Source organism: Syngnathus typhle, linkage group LG21, assembly GCF_033458585.1.
Source record: "Syngnathus typhle isolate RoL2023-S1 ecotype Sweden linkage group LG21, RoL_Styp_1.0, whole genome shotgun sequence".
In the NCBI taxonomy this organism is placed as follows: domain Eukaryota; kingdom Metazoa; phylum Chordata; class Actinopteri; order Syngnathiformes; family Syngnathidae; genus Syngnathus; species Syngnathus typhle.
In genome coordinates this window covers 4,178,534-4,204,758 of record NC_083758.1, presented here as the reverse complement: position 1 = coordinate 4,204,758, position 26,225 = coordinate 4,178,534, and the positions used below count along the sequence as shown (strand labels likewise).

Genomic DNA, 26,225 nt, shown 5'->3' with positions numbered 1-26,225 from the left:
CACACAGGAATGACTAAAATGAAAGGTTTGGCAAGATCATACATGTGGTGGCCTGGAATGGATCAGGATGTAGAGAGAACGGTTCAAGCATGTCACGAATGTCAGGCACATCAAAAAGCACCTGCTTCTGCTCCTCTACACCCGTGGGAATGGCCTGAATCACCATGGTCAAGGATTCATGTGGACTATGCAGGACCTTTTCTAGGAGAAATGTTTCTCGTAATTGTGGATGCACATTCAAAGTGGTTGGATGTTTACCCTACAAAAACATGCACATCCTTAGTCACAATCGAGAAACTCGGACAGAGCTTTAGTAATTTTGGAATACCAAAAATGCTGGTGTCCGACAATGGAACTTGCTTCACAAGTGCTGAGTTTGAAGCGTTCATGAAGCAAAATGGTATCAGTCATGTGAGATCCGCTCCTTTTCACCCATCCTCAAATGGACTCGCAGAGAGAGCAGTTCAAACTTTTAAAGAGGGGATGAAGAAGATGAAAGAAGGGACAATACAAACAAGGTTATCAAGATTCTTGTTTAGCTACTGGATCACACCTCACGCAACAACGGGCTTATCACCTGCCGAACTCATGATGTCACGCAGACTAAGGTCCGCCCTGGATTTGGTTGTTCCGGATATGAAAACCAAAGTGCAACAAAAGCAACTTACACAGAAAGAAAATCATGACACACGGAGTAAGCAGAGAGGGTTTACGTCAGGAGAGGACGTACTCATCAGGAACTATTCCTATGGACCGAAATGGATTCCTGGTGTTATCCAAAACACTTCAGGACCCCTTTCCTATACCGTTAGTGTTGGTACTGGTCAAGTTGTGAAAAGGCATGTAGATCAGGTAAGAGCAAGATTATCCAATCTCGAGACAAAGGTTGAGAAGGAGAAAAGCTTAGTATTTTTTCCAGAGACTATTGCAAAGATTCCACTACCGGAAATAAATAAACCACAGATGTTAGAACTGAGTTCTAATTCAGAGAAGGTGTCAGAGTTACTACCTGCTACCAATACCCAGGATGAAAAGGTTGTACCACCACAGACAGAGTTGAGACGTTCTAGTAGAGTGAGACATACCCCTGTTCACCTCAAAGACTTTGTTCCTTAAAGTAGAATGTTATTAAAAAAAAAAAAAAAAAAAAGTCATACTGAGTTACATTAAGTAATTTTTCTGTTTATGTTGTTTTTGCTTAAATGTGGGGGAGATGTGGTGTATTGATTTGGTAATGTTGGTTGGTATAAGTATTATTTCAGTGCTTATTTGCTGCCAATGTGATACTTCTACTTTTACCCAGTAGAGGGCGCACTCGCCTAGAGTTGACTACTGAGGATTGATGTTAGACAGAAGAAGTTGTACAAGAGAGAAACCTGTGCTTGTACTGTGTGTGCCGTTCTATTAAAAAGTCCTCTAAACTTGGAGAGTGTGCGCGTCATTACGGCCACGATGTAACAGGGACCGTTGCTTTAATGTACGATTTCATTACGTGAGGATCGTTAATTCATTAAATCTCCATTCCATACGGAACTTTGTTGTGGGGGGATCCGTTTTGGTTGGGGTTATGAATATGATTGCAAACTCTTTCCTTTTTGTCTTTATAAACGTCGGAAGAGTTCATCTCCATCAGGAGAGATTTGGGTCCGTCAGTGGGGGAGGAGGAATACTCCACGATAGGGATGGGCGATACCAATGATTTTGGAATCGATCCGATACCAAGTATTTCCTACCCAAAATACCCGATATTCGATCCGATATCGATACCGGAAGTGTTTTTTCCCGCCAAAAAAACAATTTAAATGCAGTGGCATTCTAGCTCTTGGAGAGTCATCTATTGAATTTTGTAGAAAAAGGTATTACGTCATGTACATGAATTATTAACCTTTTTAGACATTAGTGCATTAGTGGAAGATGCATATTAATAGTATAACTTTAATAAAAAGGAGCTATTCTTTACTTTTTTTTCTCTCTCTCTGTTGTTGGGAAAAAGTTTTGTCTTTTAGTATAATCTAAAAAGAGACATGGTACCAACAGAGATGCAGGGCTTAATCGTCATGAGCAGCAAAACTATCAATTTGTAAAGCCACTGGATACTTACATTTAATATTGTAATACTTTAGTGTTGTTTATAGGAAGTGGAGTTACAAATAAAACGTATGGCGTTCGACCACAAATTGAAAAGGGGAAAACTTTATTTATAAATGACTGACTAAAGCATAGTAATTATTGCTTCAAATAGCACATCAACCACAAATGCTTACGATTTTTGGTTAGCACCTGATACCTGGATATGTCTTGCCTTTCTGAAACGCTGCTTCTAAGGTACTTTGGTACCTTAGCCTCCCTCGGTGTGGCTGCAGGGTTTTCCGTCGCTGCCTTAGTGTCTGCGGCACGTTTCAACTGCAGCTCTTCATGAACCGTGGGGTGAATTTTGCTTAAATGTTTTGTCAAGTTTGTGGTGTTGCCACAATATTTAATTGTTTTGTGACATATTTCACATTTTGCCTCGTTGTTATTAAGTAAAATATAATATCCCCAAACCAGACTTCTCTTGCGTTCGGACTGGGCCGCCGCCGTGGCCATGCTTGTTTGTGTTTGTTTGGATTGGAACGGGGGGGGGGGGGGGCGGAGGAGGAGGGCTTGGCTTGTGAGAAAAGGGGGCGGGAGCAGAGCAGAGCAGGACACGCCGGTGCAGCAGGCGGAAGGAAAAGTAGTGCTAGCATGAGTGCAAGTCGTCAAATTGGAGCAGAGAAAAATGAGGAAAAATATAATTAAATAATTGTAAGTATCGATATTTTAGCTAGGGAGATCGATACTAAAAATGAGCAGCCTGGATCGATATATCGATATTTTGGTATCGATCCGCCCATCCCTACTCCACGGCTGTTCGACGCTACTCGTGTGTATGTTTCCGCGCGCGCGTGTGTGGGCGCACAGTCTCTTAATAGGGGTGTAAATCGCGGGTTTTGTCAGGATACGATATAATATCGATATAAAGAACTACGATACGATATTTGCCGATATCTTAAAGCCTGCTGCGATTCATTCACGATATATCGCGATATAGTGCTCTACGATCGATTTTTTTTTTTTTTTAAATAAAAAATATAGAACAATATCCTGATTTACAACAATTCATACGCAAAATCAACAAGGTACTGCAAACTCTTTATTTACGAAATTACAAGAGTATTGTAGTATACAAATTGCTTACTTTAACACTGAACTTTGATGTCGTGTTTTTTCTTTAAATGTGCGGCGAGATTTGTGCTCCCTGAATATTTGATCACCGCATGGCAGGATTTACAAACTGCACGTGTCTTGTCCGTTGAGCCATCTTTTCTTTGGAATCCAAAGTGCTTCCAAACGAATGACTTGAAGCCTAAAGGGGAGCAAATTTCCTCGTCTTTTTGGACACTAGCCATAGCACCAGCCCAGGAGCCGCGTGCTAGTTGTCGACTCCCCTTTCACGTGCAGCAACGCCGCGCACTGCTCCCTGCTCCCGGAAAGAGGAAGCAAGCAACAATGAACTGGATTTCAAAATAAAGTCGCGTCTATTGTCCGAGGTCAAACACGGCGATATAAATCGATGTTTACCTTTAGCATCGATGCCAATAAATCGTAGAGCATTATATCGATTAATCGATGTGTATCGATGTATCGTTACACCCCTATCTCTTAAATGTTGTTAATCCAACCTCTGCACTTTCTGCTGCATTCATGCAGATGTTGGACGCGTATCTCACAATACAGTACTCGGCTCTAAAATGAATTCATGATGCCCCCCAAATGCAAACTCTACTTGCTTTGTTTGGAATGCATGCACTGTTTTCCTTCAAAAAAACAACAACCTTAAAAACAACGAACCAGTCAGGCACCTCAGTCAAACGCACCAGTATAAAAAATGAAATGAAAATGTTTTAACACGACGTATTCATGCGTCTCAAAGTCGTCCAACCAATTTGACACTGATCAATCGTGTTGTGTGTGCGTGGGTGCGTGAGATTCACATTGAAGTACTGGATAAATCCAGCAAGTGTCGCTGTTTGTTTAAAATTGCACAGTATCAAACCTCAGAGTCGTACACGATGCCTCCCTCCCTCACAACTCTGGACTCATCCATAGCAGCATTGAAATTTAAAATGTCAACATTTCCTCTATTTTCATTTTAAACAGGCAAACACCAAAATCAACCTGGACATCTACCCCCATGTTTTGTCAGGGTAGATGTAGCACACTGTATCAAGATGATCTGCCGATGGGACTGCCTGAAAAACAAAAGACCTCGTGTTAAGGATTTCTTTGTTCGGTCAATAGCACAGTTTCTTAAGTCACAAGGTTTGCAACATGCAAAAGAACTTCTTCGTGCTATCTCCATTGAGGCACTAAGTGAGACAGAGAGGGTCAGGACAATTCTGGAGCCCCTATCCCATCAGAAAAGTGCAAGAAATACTTGAGAGCGCAAATCGCAGAGGAATTTGTCCCCATTTCAGATGAGGAAGTCGAGGGACAAGAACCAGGTGATGATGCATTAAATCAGCACATCCAGACCAATGCCCGAGAGTGGGTGACAGAAATATGGATGTGAGGAGAGCAGGTCACTTGCCATGGCTGATGGGGATAGAGCAGGGGTGGGCAAACTTTTTGACTCGCGGGCCGAACTGGGTTCTAAATTTGGACCGGAGGGCCGAATCAGGAGCAGATGGACGTAGGCTTTGTGTGAAGTCATATCAGCGACCTGTAAAGGTCATTGCATAAGAGATTTTGGCCTTTAGTAGGTAGTAAAGCATGGATATTCCAAACAAGTTTTTTGAAAACAAATGCATTTATTAACAGCATTGAAAAAAAAAAAATAATTCACTAAAAAACTGCTATCAGTGATTCTCATAAAATACGACTATTTTACGAATATTATGAATAACGGTCTCTATCACTTCAGTGCCTGCAGGTCAGATTAATGCAGTGCTTCTCAAATAGTGGGGCGCGCCCCCCTTGGGGGGCGCCGTGTTATACCTGGGGGGGCGCGTGTGACCCTGGGGAACAGGCTTTTTTTTTTGCAGTACTAGAATAAAGTGTAATTGCGCATCTTCCCAGCAGGGGGCAGTGGCGCTCTCATTGTTACTTCTGTGACGTTTGCGACAGTGCAACATTTTACGACTTACAAGACAAGTTAGGATAGTCACGGTGGGGAGGGGCGCGAATAGTTTTCTTCTTGCTAGGGGGGGGCGTAACAGAAAATAATTGAGAAGCACTGGATTAATGAAAGGTGTTTATCTTATGAGATCACATCAAACGGCAAACATTCTGACCAAATATATCATCTTGAAGAATCGGTGAAAGCACACATCCAAATAAAGTAATCAAAACGGCAAAACGGTGAGGGGTACCTGAAAATCAGAGCAGAGTTTTAACTCACAAACACCTGGTAACAGAGGTGAGGAAACGGGAAACACTTCCTTAAAGTAAGCCTTAAGAACTTTACAGGTTAAGATTAGTCGCAAATAGGTGGTGCATCAATGTCCTTGAGCATCCTGCATTGTTTGAAAATGAGAATGGTCGCTAGTTTCAATCCCTGCTATGTGTACAAATCATATTCAAAATGCATTTTTTTTACAATAAACTTGAGAGCCTCCCGTTCATTTTCAGTGGGAACAGTGTTGTTGGTCTCCCTTTTTTGCTAGTGCGTCATAGTCTGGAGTAAAATTTGTTGTGGCAATTCTTAGGAGAGATCCGAGGTGTTGGTCCGTTTACCTCGATCTGTGACGGGTTGATATTGACGTTCATGTGGCTGAACGTCAGGTCGCGTACGTCGAGCAAAATTGGCCACTCTCTTTTAAACGCTCGGCACTGTGTCCACCTTGCTTTTCCTTGGGCGACTCATTTTAATGGAAGGATTCCAGGGGAAGGTTTGTGGGTGGCTTTCGCGCAAAACTGCATCTGAAAGCTCAGCGCGCGAATTACAAGAATGCTGTCGTCAAAGCCCACGCTCTAAATTCGGGACTGATACGAATAGAGCGAGAGTGCGCCATGTCCGTACTACTGAGTACGTACACGCACTTGTGAGTGTGCACCGAGCTTTCTGACACGGCTTCCGGTAGTAAATGCGCAGGCGAGCGCTTCGCCATCTACTGGGGAAACGCAGTCATTGCAGGCAAAATGACCAAAAAAAAAAAAAGTTTAATAATACAGTTTGTTCAGGGTTGGCGGCCCGGATTAAACGGTCCCGTGGGCCGGATGTGGCCCGCGGGCCGTAGTTTGCCCACCCCTGGGATAGAGACAATTATTCCCCAAATAAGGAGACTTGGAAGTTACTTGCCACTCTGGACAGCAATAATGGTCCCTCTCTTCAAAAGCGCCAGCATCACTGCAAGTTCCGCAGCTGTTGAAGCCGAGTTCAAAAACATTTTAAAAAAAGGCCTTTTCAAGCGTGAAAGCCTACCCGTTCGTGTGGACCGGCCGGTTTGTTGCTCGTCATCTTCCCTTCATTGAGGGAAACATGCGGATTTGCTCTGCAAAACAAAAAAGTGATGGGTGTGTGATTCCACGACTGTCAGAGAGCCTGACAATGTCTGCGGTACTTCTCAAACTGAAGTAGTAAACAAAAGGGGAGAAAAATCTCATCCTGGAGCGGAGCCAGATGCATCTACTGACAGTGCCGTTGAAAGCCGGAGAGGTTTAGCGGTCCCACCGAGAAAAAGAAAGACAACTTTCATATCTCTCTCCTTGTCCTGAATGGCTGCATATTGACACACAAGTGGGCTGGAAAAAAGTCAAGGTACCACTGTTGAAAAACGGGAACCATCAACAGCCTGTTAAAGTTCGCACGTCAACAGTGTTTGTGCATTTGATTCTTTCTTGCAATGCTTATGCTGTTCTTTCTGCGAACGTTTTTCATGTGAAAAGACTCTTCTGAACTATGAACGTGGGAACCAATTCCTCCACCTGGTGAAAAGCATCACAACACAGAGTGGGAACCCACAGAGGGCAGAACTGCTGGGGGAAATTTTCAAACCTGTCCTCCTGACCTCTGGTGCTCTCCAGATTGATGCACAATGCCACATCTCCACTGTACTTCAGAGCGCAATGAGGAATATCCCAAGTGTTTGTTCGTTTGATCAAACAATGCTCCTCACAGTACTGCAGTTTAAGCCAACAAGAAACAAGGCAAGTTGCACTTCCATGCTCCTCACAGTGCTGCAGTTTAAGCCAACAAGAAACAAGGCAAGTTGCACTTGTTTGTCCAAACGTTGCTGTCCTGCAGACCTGATTCATTTGGGAAATAACCATGATCCAAGTGTGAGTCCAATTTTGGGCCTTTTCTCTTCTTCATGATCAGTTGCTATTGTTGAGAGATGCTCTCAATTATCCATTTTCCTATTGTATGTGTGGTCAGCATATGTTAAAATTGTGTTATTTTCTTATGACAGCATCTCGATTTATTGTGTGATTGGAACCACCTGTTAAGTGGGCGTGTTTGATCAAAAGCCTTCCTGCATGCTGCACAGCGGCTCCCTACAAGCTGTCGCCGCAGTCGTCGCAGAGAATGGTGTGCAAACAGAGTTGATCGTCCTCCTCGTCTGTCTTTATTTCATTCCGCTGAGTTTGGTGCGATTGTGTTCCTCACAAGTACCTACTGCTGTATGGCTACTCTGCCAACAGGTTATGGGCCCAGGTAAACCCAACACCGCATGTTCCCACCGACGTACTGGTGATGATAGCACGCTGTGAGCACCATGAGCGGACGGGCTGCAGAGAGGAACAGTTTTGCTAGCCGCCGGTCGCGGTTAATGTTCGACGGTGATGAAAAGAATTACGAATTATGGGAGGCAAAGTTTTTGGGCCACCTGCGATTGCAGGATTTGAAAGAGGTTGTCTTAAACGAGCCCACAACCGAGGAAGAAGACGAACTACAGCAAGACGCTGGAAAGAGTGAGGAAGCGTATGCAGAACTCATTCAGTTTTTGGATGATAACAGTTTGTCGCTGGTGATGCTGCAGATGACGGGCGAGGGGCCCTACAGATCCTAAGAAACTACTATCAAGGCAAAGGCAAGCCACGCATCATGAGTCTCTACACAGAACGGACATCACTACAGAAGTCTGAGAGTGAAAGTGTGACCGAGTATGTGATCCGGGCAGAGACCGCAATCACAGCGCTAAGAAATGCCGGTGAGGTATTAAGTGATGGACTATTGGTAGCAATGGTGTTAAAAGGTCTGCCGGAGTCCTTGAAACCATTTGCAATCCATGTCACACAACGTGATGAGACGATGCAGTTCTCTGAATTCGAGACAAAAATGCCCAGTTACGAGGACACAGAGAAGATGCGGGCTGAGGCAGATGACAACGTGATGAACGTACGGCAGAGGAGAGCGAGACCTGACAGACCAGCTGACCGGGGAGCCGAGAGGAGCCCCGCGGAGGTGGTGTGCTTCAAGTGCGGCCTGAAGGGCCACATGGCCAGAGCCTGCCGACGTAAACTGTGGTGCAGTCATTGCAAGAGCAGCACCTGCAGGCGGAAGCAGCGCGGCAACCGGGACGACGCACGGAGGGTCCACGGGGAGACGGAAGACCAGGACCGAGACGAGTACTTCTTCCGAGTGAGCGAGGGGGCAGCAAGAGTCGACGTGAGAGGCCTGATGGTTGACTGCCGGGCTACCTCGCACATCGTCACAGACCTGGCAAAATTCAAGCGGTTTGCTGACGGGTTCCAGGCCGAGACACGCTGCGTGGAGCTGGCGGACGGCACGCGGTGCAAGGGCGTCGCGGAGCGGAGCGCCGAGGTGATGCAGAAGTCTGCCTGGTCGATAGCACAGGTAGACACACCTGAACGCAACGCTGAGGCAGGCGCTGTACATCCCATCCTACCCAACAGGACATCCTATCCGTGAAAGCAGCTACGGCCAGGGGAGCCACTGTGGTCTTCAAGGAGGAGAAGAACGTCCTCATCTACCAAGACGGTACGAAATTCCCCATCCACGTACGTGATGGACTATATTATTTGCATACAGTAAATGATGATGATGATCAGTGTAAAGGATGTCATGCTATTCAGACGTGGCATGAGATACGGGGACACTGCAACTATAAAGACATTCAGAAATGACAAAATGTTGTTGATGGCATGAAAATGAAGGGGGTCAATAAGCAAACCTCAACATTGTGAAGTGTGTACTAAAGGCAAGTTTTTCCCAAACCAGGAACAAAGACCCTGATGTGAGGGCTAAGACCCCTCTAGAACTAGTTCACACAGATTGGGCAGGGCCAATCCATCCAGAATCTAAAGAGGGTTACAGGTATGCAGTTTCATTTACTGAGGAGTTTTACAGCACTCTTTTTGTGTATTTCTTCAAGAACAAAAGTGACACTGTTCAAGCTACAGAAAGGTTTCTGGCAGATGTAGCCCCCCCCCCATATGGCAAAGTAAAATGTATCCGATCTGATAATGGTACTGAATTGACAAGTGAATATTACCAGACTTTGCTCACTAAACATGTGATTAAACATCAGACATCAGCACCGTACTCTCCTCACCAAAATGGTACTGCTGAGCGCAATTGGCGAACACTTTTTGACATGGCAAGGTGTATGCTCATTGATAGTGGTTTGCCAAAACAACTATGGACCGATGCAGTCCAAACTGCTGCTGTGATCCGGAACAGGTGTTTTAACAAAAGAACAGGGCAGACAGCCATCCAGATGTTTACAGGAAGAAGACCAAATTTGTCTAGGATGCAGAGGTTTGGTTCCGAGTGTTATGCCTATAAACAAGACAAGAGAAAGCTTGATCCAAGGTGTGAAAAACGTGTTTTTATTGGGTATGATTAAACCAGTCCTGCATACATTGCGTATTCCCCAGTCAGTAAGAAAGTGCAAAAGCACAGATTGGTCAAGTTTGTGGCAAAATCAGGTGTAGAACCACAAACGCAGACTAATGTCACATCTGAGGATGATGACTTTGTAAGAACCAAACCGAGAAGTCCAAATCTTGCGTTCGGAGAACAAAAACCTGAAGTCAGCCACCACCAACCACAACAAGAAAGAGCTGAGATCAAACGTGAGCCTGATGGTAGGTAGCCGTTACCCTACCAGAGAGAGAAGGCAGCCAGACAGATACACCGATTGTAATGTGTCCAAATATGTGTCTGATGATGAAGAGACTGATCAAGTCCAGAGTAACATTGATTACTGTTATCGTGTAATGTGTAACATATACCTGTGTCATTTTCGGGAGCTGTAGCCTCAGATAAGGCCAAAGAGTGGGTTTGAGCCATGGATGAGGAAATGCATTCACTTCAAGAAAACAACACATTTACCTTGACCAATTTGCCAGAGGGCAAGAAAGCAGTGGGGGGTAGATGGGTGTATGCCATTAAAACAGATGTTGATGGATTTGACAAGTACAAGGCCCGATATGTTGCTAAGGGATATAGCCGCCAAAAGATGGGCGTAGATTATGGGGAGACATTTTCTCCTACAGCTAACATGACCAGTGTTTGAGTTCTGATGCAGGAAGCAGCGCAGGAAAAGTTGATTTGACACCAAATGGATGTGAAAACCGCACATTTAAACGCACCCGTAGACTGTGAGGTCTACATGGAACAACCAGAAGGGCGTGAGGAGAGATCTCAAACAGATAGGAAGTTTGTATGCAAAATTGAGAAGCCATTGTATGGGTTAAAACAATCAGGCAGAAATTGGAATAAGTTGTTGCACGATCACTTGACAGAAAATCATTTGACCCAAAACCAAGCTGACCGCTGTGTTTACACAAGAGAGACAGAATATGAGAAAGTCATTGTGATAATATGGGTTGATGACCTATTAATTGCAGCAAGTAATGAAGAAGCTATGGAGGTCACAAAAGACATGCTGACAGCAAGGTTCAAAGTGAAGGACTTGGGTAAACTGAAACATTTCTTGGGCATCGATTTTGAGCAAACCAGTAACTGTGTAGCAATGTCTCAAGCTAAATATGTTGAGAAGATTTTAGAGAGGTTTAATATGCAAGATGGCAAAAGTAGATCGACACCTCGTGAACAAAAACTGAACGACACAGATGATGCTGCGTTATTGAGTGATGTTTCAATGTACAGAGAAGCAGTGGGTGGTCTTATTTATTTAACTGTATGTACAAGACCTGACTTGAGTTTTATTGTAAGCAAACTGTCACAGTATTTTAATCAACCTACTGTTGAACATTTTTGGACAGTGAAACATGTGCTCAGATATTTAAAGGGTACTAGTGACAAGAAGTTGTGCTACCAAATGAGTAATGACAACCTGGGTATACAAGCCTACAGTGATGCAAACTGGGCTGGTGATGTAGATCGACGTGGTACAACTGGTTATTGTGTAACTCTATCTCAGGGTGGTACTTTAGTGTCATGGAAGACAAAAAGACAGCCAACTGTAGCACTGTCTACTTGTGAGGCAGAGTATATTTCAGATGTTTGAAGTGAATTGGCATCAGTCGCTTGGGTTTGTTGAAATGTTTCCGGTGATCGAAACCTTTACCGCTGAATGATGTTGAAAAAGCAAAAAAAAACAAAACAAAACAAAAGCAACCACAACCAATCATCTCTCGCGTGCGCCGTGTTGATTTGCTGCTTGTTCAACTGTTTGTTGCCTTGGCGGCGAGAATGAATGATGACCAACAATGAGTCAGTCAAGTGAGCAAAAATACGGAGGGTTGGGGTGCTCTCTAGTGGAGGCATCTTGTAACGCACCCCACTTCTTTCTGCGAGCAGGACGGACGGACGTCTTTTGACCTCAACGTGTAAACCAGTGGTGTCAAAGTGGTTTTTTTCGCGGGCCGCATGGTAGTCACAGCTTCTTTCGGAGGCCCATTATGACTGCGTGTCAACCCAAATCAATGTACGAGCACCTCATATTATATCCAGTAAAAGCTCCGAAACAGACTGCCAAAAAACTCGTCTTCAAATCAGACTCAAATATTTAGAAGAAGAAAAAAAAGAAGATATTATTAAAAGTGAAGACAATTTGCAATTCTAGTAATGACACCAATTTGATGGACAATTTGTCTTCGCGGGCCACATCAAATGATGCGGCGGGCCGTATCTGCCGGCCGGGCCTTGACTTTGACACCTGTCGTGTAAACCCAATGGCCGAGAAAAGACAACCTTGCCAATAAAGAAGCAACTGGGTGTGACATGTTGGTTTGAAGCAACTTTGCCATGGAGAACTGCACCCTGAGGTCAGGTCGTTCGGTCGGGTCAGCTTGGCCTTTGTCCTGCAAAGCGACTGTGGCGTGAAAGGTCTGGAGAAGGTTGCTCAACGCGGAGGGAGGGAAGGACGGAGGGAACAGAACGTTCTGTCTTTATGATGACTTGAGAGTCAAATGTTCCATTGCAAATCTTTGTGACTTCAAAGCTGCTTGCCTTTCCGTGACGTGTCGTGTCGTGTCGTGTCGTGTCTTGTCGTGGGCAGCGATTCAACTGAAGAGGGCGCAACAGCAATGTGTCAATCAATCCTCTCATTTAGCAATTCAACTGAAGAGGGCGCAACAGCAATGTGTCAATAAATACTCTCATTTATTTCTACAAACATAGTTGCTCCATCAGAGCACAGACACACAGCTCGGTCACTTTTCCATTCCACATAGAACCGAAACGGCGTCGATTCAAGCAAGCGCCAAACGTCATGTTGTACATTTGACCTATTCCTTTGCTCCTTTCTCTTTGACTGCATGCTGAGGGAAATCAAGTTGATTGGTTGGCAACTTGCAAGCAAGCCTTCAACTTGGGCAGAAGCTTTGAGACGACGAAGGCTGAACGTGTCAAAGCAGAGTGACGTCACGCGCGGTGCGGGCTAGGACTTTAGTTGCGTCCGTGGGTCAGTCGCACTTGTCGAGTTGGAGCCGCCGTTCCTGTCTGCCAGTCTGCCTGCCTGCCTGCCTGTCTGCCTCGCTCGCTGTCTGAGAGTCTCGCATCGCAGCCCAAGTTGTTGATCAATCACCCAAGGCGCCCGAGGATGGTCCACCAAAGTTGCCGCGGCCGCCGCGAACTGCTCATCATGAGTCTGCGCCCCGCACTTGTGTGCTTTCTACTGCTCTCCCTAACCAGGATGGCCGAGTCAGATGGTAAAAGCTTCCTCACGACACTTTGTCAATTTCACACCAATGGCACATTGCGAATGCGATCAACGTCAATTTGGTGTCGACTCACTCGAGTGCAAGCAGCCTTAATGGTTTTCATGTCGCCAACGAGAGAGATCGATGCAGTCGCCGTCTGAGCAGTTCTTTCTTTCCAAGGACTTTTCTTCACCAGTTTGAGCCAGTCTTTGTCGTTTTCTAGCTTGCGCTCCTGAGTTAAGGTCGCTGGTAACTTTGAAGTGAATTGGTTTCAAACAGGCAAACCACACATGATTCTTCTTTTTTATTCTATTTCTTTCCTTTTTCTCTTTTCATTGGTGTGCAGGAGTAGTCTCTCTTTTTTTTTTTTTTTTCCGCCTTTGAAATAAAGCAACGAATAGAGGATGTCCGTTTCATTTTTGTATAGCTTGTATTTGCTTTCAGCTTCAGGTGTTCTTGTTTGGATGAAGTCAACGTTTTCTTTCTCTTTTTCTTTCTCTCTCTCTTTCTTTTTCTCTTTCTCTTTTGTTAGAGCGACACCCTAACTAACCCTCCTGCCGTTTGCTATGGTCTATTGATAGATTGCAATTCGTAAGCCTCCAAAACAAAATCAGGTCCCTCTCTCCGTCATTTCGACTGAATCATAGCCAGCCTGTGCAAAAGATCGTCATCGTGATTGTCTGTTTGTACTTCCCGTCTGATGCCTCGTTTGTGTCCATTGATGGCGTACGCCCGCTAGCTAGTTAGGAGCCGGGAGAATTGTTTGAAAGGAATGCTCTGCCACGGCGATGAGTGCAAAAAGCAAACAATCCATTGTAAAATCTCTCGCTCATATTATCCTTTTGTTCCTTGCTTGTCCAGACTGCGACGGCACGGCTGACAAGGTGCAATTCTGCAAGGTTGGCGACAAGCTCAAACTGACCTCAGGTGCCGCAAGTGGCACCCAGGTCACATGGAGCGGCACCGGCGTAACTCGCGCTACATATGACGATGACACAGAACAAAAAGTCCTGGAATTGGCCGGCCTGAGCGCTGCAGACAGCGGCAAGTACACTGCCACCTACACCGGCGGCCCCAAGAACTTCTTAATCCTCGTCGGAGCCGGTAAGTTGCACGACAATCGGCTGGTATCGCTGAGCGACCGTTGCGTTTTGTGAAAGACACCACGTGGCAAAGCGGGCGGCTTAAACGGTTCAAATTTGGAATGAAATTCAAATGTGCCACTTTGCCATCTGGGAGAAAAGCAAACGTTGCTCTCAGAGGAAATCGGGGCAACTCCTTTTCTTACCCTCGGCTCAAATCCTTTGCCGAGAGGATGGCGGGCGCCGCCGTCGTGCTACATTTGTCGGAGCGCAGAGCAAAATCGTGTAGCGCGTGCCCTCGGCGGGGCCCACCGGCTGCTGCACTCGGACTTGACCACTGAGGTGAATGTAACACTCTTTTGGGGTTTTTCAGTCCCCTGCGACGAAGGCCAAGAATGCAAAGTTGTGAAGGGGAGCTCCATCGAGATGGTCTCCGGAGCGGGTTCCGGCATTACTGTCGCCTGGACTCATAAGAAGACACCTGGGGAGACGGCTAAACCGATCCTTGACATCAACTTCACTGACAAGAAGGAAAAGCTGGGCCTCTTCAACGTGAAAGCAGAGAACGCGGGGACCTACGAGGCCAAGTACCCCAGCACCGCCCCGCAGACCACTAAAACATTTACAGTCTCCGTCCAAGGTAGCTCTCACGCCGCGGGATTGTTGCCACGAAAGGAATTCAGCCGATGCACCCTTGCTCAAAACTTTGCCGCCTCACTTCTTCTCCCCAACAGATCCCATCACCACTGTCAAAATCGAGGGCAAAGGTTCTGTGTGTGCAGGCCGCAAGGTCATCTTAGAGTGCAAGGTCATAGGTGATGCCAAAGAGGTCACTTGGAAGAAGGGCACTACTACCCAAATTACTAACGTCAATGGCAACAAGGTGACCATCAACGAGGCTAAACCGGAGGACGCCGGTAAATACACTTGCCGCGCCGAAAGCTACCTTGGCGGTCAACCGGTCGATAGCCCCGAGTTTACTCTCGCCGTTAGCGGTGAGTACGCCGCCATTTCTTGGGTTGACGTCAGCCCTGTTTGCGAATGTGTCACTCCCTGTTTTCAACAGCGGCTGTCGACTGCGAGAAACAACAAAAAGGCACAAACTCCTCCACCTCCATCATCAACAATAACGAAGAAGAAGGTGAGTACTTCCATGTCACTGCCCGCCCTGCCTCGCCCAGGCCAATGATTGTCGTCACCTTTGCTCTAGAGCCGAGTGCCGCCCGGGCCGCGTCCTGCTCCGTCGCTCTGGTGGTGATGACCAGCCTCCTTCAGCTCTGCTGGATGGTTTAGACACGGCGGCTGCCGGGTGAGTCGCCGGCCGCACCTTGCTCCTTTGTTGTTCCTCCTCCTTTGCGATTGCCAACCGGCGGCTGTCTGCTTTTCCTCAGTCGAATGGAAGTGCGGGCGGGGGGGTTGACTGCCACCGCCGCCGCCGCCACCTTTGCCTTTTTGGAGCGGGAGGAGCGAGCGCCCAGAGTGGAGCAGCAGGCAAAGCTTTTTTTTTTGTTTTTATTGTTTGTTCCTTGTTCCGTTTAGTTCACTCGAGCATTTGAATCATCAGAATCACTGAATCCGCCACACAATCCAAATGGTGACTTAGTTTTGCGAATGTTTTGGATTGCAAACGCATCATCAGTGTCGAAAAAGTCAGCGGTCCAGGCTCACCTTTGCATTTTCAGCCGCTTAGTTGCCGTCGTCTTTGTTATTTGACTTGGCACTGGAAACAAAGAGGGAGGGACGGCGGCACGCTTGCTGTAGGTAAGTGCTCCCCCCTAGCGGCGGAACTGGTGGCAAATGTCAAAAGGTTCAAAAATGACCTTTCCAATTAGGCATGTATTATTAATACCTTTTGGTAGCCATCTTTGTATGACCTCGGTTAATTAACAACGAGTTTGTTTTCAGTTGTCGATTTGACCTATTTATCCAATTTATTGAGAGTAAGCTATTATCCGTGTTGCTATTGTCTCGCTCAATTCTTGGCGTAACACTGTTGAACTTGAATTTGATCTAGTCCATCATTTAGTAATAGTAAGGTACCTTTTGTTAACCAGTCTCGAAGAATGATGAATTCTTTGATCTGTTCTTCCCATGTTGACTATGCGCATGATGATGGCAATCATTTCATCATTCACCATTTATATATTATCATGATTATTTCTTCATTTATTTATTATTGATTATCTTTTTTCCTTTGATTATTCATTTATCATATCTCTTTTGTTACTCCGTATGGAATTAGACTTGTTTATTTGAACATTTATTCAATCGATTGAATCATTCATAGTAACCTCTCTCTACGTGATTTGAAATGATAGGCGCGCTCACAAACACTTGATTTGTTGTCGATCTGTTGATTATTCAACCTATTTAATCATTTGTTCAGAGAATCGAGTAAGCTATCTTTTGTTCTTATTTGGAAATCTAGGCGGTCGTAGCACGGTTGACTTATTTGAATGACTCATTTATTGATTAAGCTCTTTTGTTCTTACATGAGTTGAAATGATGGGCGCCTAATGCTCACAAACACGCCGTCTGATTCAGTGATTGATTCACTCACTCTAATCAGTTATTCATAGAGTAAGCTATCTTGTAGTAAAAATGATCATCCATGTATACTGCTGGCACCTGAGAGAGTTTGTCATGGCGCATGATGGGAAGTGTGAGGTGAGGGCAGGAAATGACGCGCGAGTGTGGAGGGAAGGGGATTGGGCCGCCAGCAGCTCGTGTATGTATGATTGTTTGTCTTAAGTTGTTATTTCGGTTCAATAAAAGCGATGAAATTGCACCCGACTCTGGTTTCTTTTGTCTGTAGCAGGCGTGCGTGTGCAGGAGAACCTTTGAAGGCTATGAAGCACCAAGGCATCGGCTAACGTTTGACCAGTCAGCGCACAATTTGGGTTCACATTTGGCCAATCGGCCGGCGTACAGTTGCTGTACGAATTGCGCGTGAGGGCAAAGAAGCGCAACAGGTTCTTGGGGAATGCCAGCAAAGTTGAAACGGATGCAGATGTTGAATGCTAGGCCTAGAGAATGAACGGGAGTGAACGTCGCTCCCCCAAATATTGGAGCAAAACGAAGACTCCAGGTTAGTAAGGAATTGGAAACGGGCTGGATTGGAAAAATGTGCAGTTTGAGCAGATGCCCCATAGAGAATGAATGGAGTTTTTAGGACACTTGTGGGGGTCACTTCTGGTTCAGTTGAAGGCTCTTCCGGTTTAATTAAGGTGACTTCCGGTTTCTCCGGGGCCCCTTCCAATTCCATTTAGGGCACTTCTGGCTCACTCCAAGATGGCTGACACATGACTATGGTAAGCAAAGTTGGAACGGGTTGAATTGGACGTGCTAACCAGTGCGCTGCACATTTTTGAAATGTCCAAAGTCAGAAAAAAGTCCACCTTGTATCAATAGAGCATTTATATGCTTTAATGCAGTGGTCCCCAACCTTTTTTTGCGCCACGGACCGCTTACATGTCAGAAATATTTTCACGGACCGGCATTTCTATAAATCAATAATACATTTATATTAATAAATAATACATTTTATAATAAATATACAAGTACGATGAAATAAAAGGATACGACTGACATAAAAACAAGTAGAAATGACAAAAATAAAACTCAGCATTACGTTGAATTAGTGGGAGCACTGAGTTTGTTTCTCAGAAACGAGCCGGTCCCATCTAGACGTAATCGGAGACAATGACACCCGAAGTGATTAAGGTTTGTCTTTTATTGCAGGATGCTTGGGCTCCATGTGTTGAAGCACTTTTGAATGCTTCATTGCCTGGTTAGTTAGCCTGTCGCCACATATTGTCTTTGCGGGCTCGACTGGGGAAACATGTCACGTGACCGGGACGAGTGTCTTGACTTGAATTAATTGATCGTCGATCTTTTTTTTTTTTCTTTTTTTTTTTTTTCTCTGCGCGGCTTGGCGGCCCGGTACCAAGTGACCAGCGGACCGGTCGCGGCCCGGTGGTTGGGGACCGTTGCTTTAATGTAAAATTTCATTACGTGAGGATCGTTAATTCATTAAATCTCCATTCCATACGGAACTTTGTTGTGGGGGGATACGTTTTGGTTGGGGTTATGAATATGATTGCAAACTCTTTCCTTTTTGTCTTTATAAACGTCGGAAGAGTTCATCTCCATCAGGAGAGATTTGGGTCCGTCAGTGGGGGAGGAGGAATACTCCACGCCTGTTCGACGCTACTCGTGTGTATGTATCCGCGCGCGCGTGTGTGGGCGCGCAGTCTCTTAAATGTTGTTAATCCAACCTCTGCACTTTCTGATGCATTCATGCAGATGTTGGACGCGTATCTCACAATACAGTACTCCGCTCTAAAATGAATTCATGATGCCCCCCAAATGCAAACTCTACTTGCTTTGTTTGGAACGAATGCACTGTTTTCCTTCAAAAAAACAACAACCTTAAAAACAACGAACCAGTCAGGCACCTCAGTCAAACGCACCAGTATAAAAAATGAAATGAAAATGTTTTAACACGACGTATTCATGCGTCAATTCATCTCAAAGTCGTCAAACCAGTTTGACACTGACAATCTTGTTTGTTTGTTTGTGCGTGTGTGCGTGAGATTCACGTTGTAGTACTGGATAAATCCATTAAGTGTCGCTGTTCGTTTAAAGTTATACAGTATCAAACCTCAGAGTCGTACACGATGCCTCCCTCACAACTCTGGACTCATCCATAGCAGCATTGAAATTTAAAATGTCAACATTTCCTCTATCTTCATTTTAAACAGGCAAACACCAAAATCAACCTGGACATCTACCCCCATGTTTTGTCAGGGTAGATGTAGCACACTGTATCAAGATGATCTGCCGATGGGACTGCCTGAAATAACCAAAGACCTCGTGTTAAGGATTTCTTTGTTAGGTCAATAGCACAGCTTCTTAAGTCACAAGGTTTGCAACATGCAAAAGAACTTCTTCGTGCTATCACCATTGTGGCACTGAGTGAGACAGAGCGTCATGACAATTCTGGAGCCCCTATCCCATCAGAAAAGTGCAAGAAATACTTGAGAGCGCAAATCGCAGAGGAATTTGTCCCCATTTCAGATGAGGAAGTCGAGGGACAAGAACCAGGTGATGATGCATTAAATCAGCACATCCAGACCAATGCCCGAGAGTGGGTGACAGAAATATGGATGTGAGGAGAGCAGGTCACTTGCCATGGCTAATGGGGATAGAGACGACATCCCACTTCCTCCCTGAGATTATTCCCCAAATAACGAGACTTGGAAGTTACTCGCCACTCTGGATAGCAATAATGGTCCCTCTCTTCAAAAGCGCCAGCATCACTGCAAGTTCCGCAGCTGTTGAAGCCGAGTTCAAAAACATTTTAAAAAAAGGCCTTTTCAAGCGTGAAAGCCTACCCGTTCGTGTGGACCGGCCGGTTTGTTGCTCGTCATCTTCCCTTCATTGAGGGAAACATGCGGATTTGCTCTGCAAAACAAAAAAGTGATGGGTGTGTGATTCCACGACTGTCAGAGAGCCTGACAATGTCTGCGGTACTTCTCAAACTGAAGTAGTAAACAAAAGGGGAGAAAAATCTCATCCTGGAGCGGAGCCAGATGCATCTACTGACAGTGCCGTTGAAAGCCGGAGAGGTTTAGCGGTCCCACCGAGAAAAAGAAAGACAACTTTCATATCTCTCTCCTTGTCCTGAATGGCTGCATATTGACACACAAGTGGGCTGGAAAAAAGTCAAGGTACCACTGTTGAAAAACGGGAACCATCAACAGCCTGTTAAAGTTCGCACGTCAACAGTGTTTGTGCATTTGATTCTTTCTTGCAATGCTTATGCTGTTCTTTCTGCGAACGTTTTTCATGTGAAAAGACTCTTCTGAACTATGAACGTGGGAACCAATTCCTCCACCTGGTGAAAAGCATCACAACACAGAGTGGGAACCCACAGAGGGCAGAACTGCTGGGGGAAATTTTCAAACCTGTCCTCCTGACCTCTGGTGCTCTCCAGATTGATGCACAATGCCACATCTCCACTGTACTTCAGAGCGCAATGAGGAATATCCCAAGTGTTTGTTCGTTTGATCAAACAATGCTCCTCACAGTACTGCAGTTTAAGCCAACAAGAAACAAGGCAAGTTGCACTTCCATGCTCCTCACAGTGCTGCAGTTTAAGCCAACAAGAAACAAGGCAAGTTGCACTTGTTTGTCCAAACGTTGCTGTCCTGCAGACCTGATTCATTTGGGAAATAACCATGATCCAAGTGTGAGTCCAATTTTGGGCCTTTTCTCTTCTTCATGATCAGTTGCTATTGTTGAGAGATGCTCTCAATTATCCATTTTCCTATTGTATGTGTGGTCAGCATATGTTAAAATTGTGTTATTTTCTTATGACAGCATCTCGATTTATTGTGTGATTGGAACCACCTGTTAAGTGGGCGTGTTTGATCAAAAGCCTTCCTGCATGCTGCACAGCGGCTCCCTACAAGCTGTCGCCGCAGTCGTCGCAGAGAATGGTGTGCAAACAGAGTTGATCGTCCTCCTCGTCTGTCTTTATTTCATTCCGCTGAGTTTGGTGCGATTGTGTTCCTCACAAGTACCTACTGCTGTATGGCTACTCTGCCAACAGGTTATGGGCCCAGGTAAACCCAACACCGCATGTTCCCACCGACGTACTGGTGATGATAGCACGCTGTGAGCACCATGAGCGGACGGGCTGCAGAGAGGAACAGTTTTGCTAGCCGCCGGTCGCGGTTAATGTTCGACGGTGATGAAAAGAATTACGAATTATGGGAGGCAAAGTTTTTGGGCCACCTGCGATTGCAGGATTTGAAAGAGGTTGTCTTAAACGAGCCCACAACCGAGGAAGAAGACGAACTACAGCAAGACGCTGGAAAGAGTGAGGAAGCGTATGCAGAACTCATTCAGTTTTTGGATGATAACAGTTTGTCGCTGGTGATGCTGCAGATGACGGGCGAGGGGCCCTACAGATCCTAAGAAACTACTATCAAGGCAAAGGCAAGCCACGCATCATGAGTCTCTACACAGAACGGACATCACTACAGAAGTCTGAGAGTGAAAGTGTGACCGAGTATGTGATCCGGGCAGAGACCGCAATCACAGCGCTAAGAAATGCCGGTGAGGTATTAAGTGATGGACTATTGGTAGCAATGGTGTTAAAAGGTCTGCCGGAGTCCTTGAAACCATTTGCAATCCATGTCACACAACGTGATGAGACGATGCAGTTCTCTGAATTCGAGACAAAAATGCCCAGTTACGAGGACACAGAGAAGATGCGGGCTGAGGCAGATGACAACGTGATGAACGTACGGCAGAGGAGAGCGAGACCTGACAGACCAGCTGACCGGGGAGCCGAGAGGAGCCCCGCGGAGGTGGTGTGCTTCAAGTGCGGCCTGAAGGGCCACATGGCCAGAGCCTGCCGACGTAAACTGTGGTGCAGTCATTGCAAGAGCAGCACCTGCAGGCGGAAGCAGCGCGGCAACCGGGACGACGCACGGAGGGTCCACGGGGAGACGGAAGACCAGGACCGAGACGAGTACTTCTTCCGAGTGAGCGAGGGGGCAGCAAGAGTCGACGTGAGAGGCCTGATGCTTGACTGCGGGGCTACCTCGCACATTGTCACAGACCTGGCAAAATTCAAGCGGTTTGATGACGGGTTCCAGGCCGAGACACGCTGCGTGGAGCTGGCGGACGGCACGCGGTGCAAGGGCGTCGCGGAGCGGAGCGCCGAGGTGATGCAGAAGTCTGCCTGGTCGATAGCACAGGTAGACGCACCTGAACGCAACGCTGAGGCAGGCGCTGTACATCCCATCCTACCCAACAGGACATCCTATCCGTGAAAGCAGCTACGGCCAGGGGAGCCACTGTGGTCTTCAAGGAGGAGAAGAACGTCCTCATCTACCAAGACGGTACGAAATTCCCCATCCACGTACGTGATGGACTATATTATTTGCATACAGTAAATGATGATGATGAGGATGATGATGATGATTGTGATGATGATCAGTGTAAAGGATGTCATGCTATTCAGACGTGGCATGAGATACGGGGACACTGCAACTATAAAGACATTCAGAAATGACAAAATGTTGTTGATGGCATGAAAATGAAGGGGGTCAATAAGCAAACCTCAACATTGTGAAGTGTGTACTAAAGGCAAGTTTTTCCCAAACCAGGAACAAAGACCCTGATGTGAGGGCTAAGACCCCTCTAGAACTAGTTCACACAGATTTGGCAGGGCCAATCCATCCAGAATCTAAAGAGGGTTACAGGTATGCAGTTTCATTTACTGAGGAGTTTTCCAGCACTCTTTTTGTGTACCGTATTTTCCGCCCTATTAGGCGCACCGGGGTATAAGGCGCACCTTCAATAAACGGCCCATTTTAAAACTTTGTCCATATATAAGGCGCACCGGCCTATAAGGCGCATAAAATAGAAGCTTTACTGCAACAAACTGAGGTTGACTAGGGTTGCGCTATGCACCCACTAGCCAATAACCAACGAGCCCTCTGTAAACAATCGCGTTTCTCAAACAATCTCCTATAAAATGATTGGAACTGACTAAAGTTCAATCTAACGCATTGGTACTACTTACCTATGTTTCCCTTCCATATCGATCCGTAGATTTACTCGAAACATGAACAGAGCAGCCTATTTTGACATGAAATAGCCTCGCGCGTATAGCAGCTATCGTTATAGCATTAGCCATCCGCAAAAACCCATGACCCTCAGCTCGCAATCTCCCATGAGCCTCAGCAAAGTGTAAACAAACAATCGCGTCTCTAAAACGAGCTCCTATAAAATGATCAGAACTGACTAAAGTTCGATCTAACGCATTGGTACTACTTACCTATGTTTCCCTTCCATATCGATCCGTAGATTTACTCGAAACATTAACGGAGCAGCCTATTTTGAAATGAAATAGCCTCACGGGTACAACAGCTATTCGGTGACGCCCCCTGACTACAGTTACCGTAATGCTGGGAAGCGATGCAACCTTGTAATTTACTAGTCGTACTAAAACGTACTAAAACATTTTGGCAGAGCACTGTGTACAACCAGTATGGATCAACAAATTCATCACTTGATCCATATATAAGGCGCACCGGGCTATAAGGCGCACTGTTGACTTTTGATAAAAATTTAGGTTTTTAGGTGCGCCTTTTAGGGCGGAAAATACGGTATTTCTTCAAGAACAAAAGTGACACTGTTCAAGCTACAGAAAGGTTTCTGGCAGATGTAGCCCCCCCCCCATATGGCAAAGTAAAATGTATCCGATCTGATAATGGTACTGAATTGACAAGTGAATATTACCAGACTTTGCTCACTAAAAATGTGATTAAACATCAGACATCAGCACCGTACTCTCCTCACCAAAATGGTACTGCTGAGCGCAATAGGCGAACACTTTTTGACATGGCAAGGTGTATGCTCATTGATAGTGGTTTGCCAAAACAACTATGGACCGATGCAGTCCAAACTGCTGCTGTGATCCGGAACAGGTGTTTTAACAAAAGAACAGGGCAGGCAGCCATCCAGATGTTTACAGGAAGAAGACCACATTTGTCTAGGATGCAGAGGTTTGGTTCCGAGTGTTATGCCTATAAACAAGACAAGAGAAAGCTTGAGCCAAGGTGTGAAAAATGTGTTTTTATTGGCTATGATAAAACCAGTCCTGCATACATTGCGTATTCCCCTGTCAGTAAGAAAGTGCAAAAGCACAGATTGGTCAAGTTTGTGGCAAAATCAGGTGTAGAACCACAAACGCAGACTAATGTCACATCTGAGGATGATGACTTTGTAAGAACCAAACCGAGAAGTCCAAATCTTGCGTTCGGAGAACAAAAACCTGAAGTCAGCCACCACCAACCACAACAAGAAAGAGCTGAGATCAAACGTGAGCCTGATGGTAGGTAGCCGTTACCCTACCAGAGAGAGAAGGCAGCCAGACAGATACACCGATTGTAATGTGTCCAAATATGTGTCTGATGATGAAGAGACTGATCAAGTCCAGAGTAACATTGATTACTGTTATCGTGTAATGTGTAACATATACCTGTGTCATTTTCGGGAGCTGTAGCCTCAGATAAGGCCAAAGAGTGGGTTCGAGCCATGGATGAGGAAATGCATTCACTTCAAGAAAACAACACATTTACCTTGACCAATTTGCCAGAGGGCAAGAAAGCAGTGGGGGGTAGATGGGTGTATGCCATTAAAACAGATGTTGATGGATTTGACAAGTACAAGGCCCGATATGTTGCTAAGGGATATAGCCGCCAAAAGATGGGCGTAGATTATGGGGAGACATTTTCTCCTACAGCTAACATGACCAGTGTTTGAGTTCTGATGCAGGAAGCAGCGCAGGAAAAGTTGATTTGACACCAAATGGATGTGAAAACCGCACATTTAAACGCACCCGTAGACTGTGAGGTCTACATGGAACAACCAGAAGGGCGTGAGGAGAGATCTCAAACAGATAGGAAGTTTGTATGCAAAATTGAGAAGCCATTGTATGGGTTAAAACAATCAGGCAGAAATTGGAATAAGTTGTTGCACGATCACTTGACAGAAAATCATTTGACCCAAAACCAAGCTGACCGCTGTGTTTACACAAGAGAGACAGAATATGAGAAAGTCATTGTGATAATATGGGTTGATGACCTATTAATTGCAGCAAGTAATGAAGAAGCTATGGAGGTCACAAAAGACATGCTGACAGCAAGGTTCAAAGTGAAGGACTTGGGTAAACTGAAACATTTCTTGGGCATCGATTTTGAGCAAACCAGTAACTGTGTAGCAATGTCTCAAGCTAAATATGTTGAGAAGATTTTAGAGAGGTTTAATATGCAAGATGGCAAAAGTAGATCGACACCTCGTGAACAAAAACTGAACGACACAGATGATGCTGCGTTATTGAGTGATGTTTCAATGTACAGAGAAGCAGTGGGTGGTCTTATTTATTTAACTGTATGTACAAGACCTGACTTGAGTTTTATTGTAAGCAAACTGTCACAGTATTTTAATCAACCTACTGTTGAACATTTTTGGACAGTGAAACATGTGCTCAGATATTTAAAGGGTACTAGTGACAAGAAGTTGTGCTACCAAATGAGTAATGACAACCTGGGTATACAAGCCTACAGTGATGCAAACTGGGCTGGTGATGTAGATCGACGTGGTACAACTGGTTATTGTGTAACTCTATCTCAGGGTGGTACTTTAGTGTCATGGAAGACAAAAAGACAGCCAACTGTAGCACTGTCTACTTGTGAGGCAGAGTATATTTCAGATGTTTGAAGTGAATTGGCATCAGTCGCTTGGGTTTGTTGAAATGTTTCCGGTGATCGAAACCTTTACCGCTGAATGATGTTGAAAAAGCAAAAAAAAACAAAACAAAACAAAAGCAACCACAACCAATCATCTCTCGCGTGCGCCGTGTTGATTTGCTGCTTGTTCAACTGTTTGTTGCCTTGGCGGCGAGAATGAATGATGACCAACAATGAGTCAGTCAAGTGAGCAAAAATACGGAGGGTTGGGGTGCTCTCTAGTGGAGGCATCTTGTAACGCACCCCACTTCTTTCTGCGAGCAGGACGGACGGACGTCTTTTGACCTCAACGTGTAAACCAGTGGTGTCAAAGTGGTTTTTTTCGCGGGCCGCATGGTAGTCACAGCTTCTTTCGGAGGCCCATTATGACTGCGTGTCAACCCAAATCAATGTACGAGCACCTCATATTATATCCAGTAAAAGCTCCGAAACAGACTGCCAAAAAACTCGTCTTCAAATCAGACTCAAATATTTAGAAGAAGAAAAAAAAGAAGATATTATTAAAAGTGAAGACAATTTGCAATTCTAGTAATGACACCAATTTGATGGACAATTTGTCTTCGCGGGCCACATCAAATGATGCGGCGGGCCGTATCTGCCGGCCGGGCCTTGACTTTGACACCTGTCGTGTAAACCCAATGGCCGAGAAAAGACAACCTTGCCAATAAAGAAGCAACTGGGTGTGACATGTTGGTTTGAAGCAACTTTGCCATGG

General features: G+C 45.4%; 1 protein-coding gene and 1 long non-coding RNA gene across 6 annotated transcripts in view; one reads left to right on the top strand and one right to left on the bottom strand.

The window, feature by feature from the left end:
* Positions 1-16,950, top strand: part of LOC133145057 (basement membrane-specific heparan sulfate proteoglycan core protein-like) — a 29,287-nt gene extending 12,337 nt beyond the window's left edge. The window contains exons 1-7 of one of the 2 annotated variants that reach the window (XM_061268128.1): positions 12,488-13,104; positions 13,957-14,199; positions 14,551-14,817; positions 14,912-15,172; positions 15,244-15,318; positions 15,388-15,486; positions 15,569-16,950. In XM_061268128.1, coding sequence (XP_061124112.1) covers positions 12,996-13,104; positions 13,957-14,199; positions 14,551-14,817; positions 14,912-15,172; positions 15,244-15,318; positions 15,388-15,470 — 1,038 coding nt within the window. In that variant the 5' untranslated portion in view covers positions 12,488-12,995 and the 3' untranslated portion in view covers positions 15,471-15,486; positions 15,569-16,950. Of the gene's footprint in view, positions 1-12,487; positions 13,105-13,956; positions 14,200-14,550; positions 14,818-14,911; positions 15,173-15,243; positions 15,319-15,387; positions 15,487-15,568 lie in introns of those variants that run through there. The other variant, XM_061268129.1, reaches the window with a different exon arrangement.
* The window catches only part of LOC133145060 (uncharacterized), a 226,256-nt gene that overhangs the window by 62,381 nt on the left and 137,650 nt on the right, over positions 1-26,225 (bottom strand). The window lies entirely within an intron of this gene.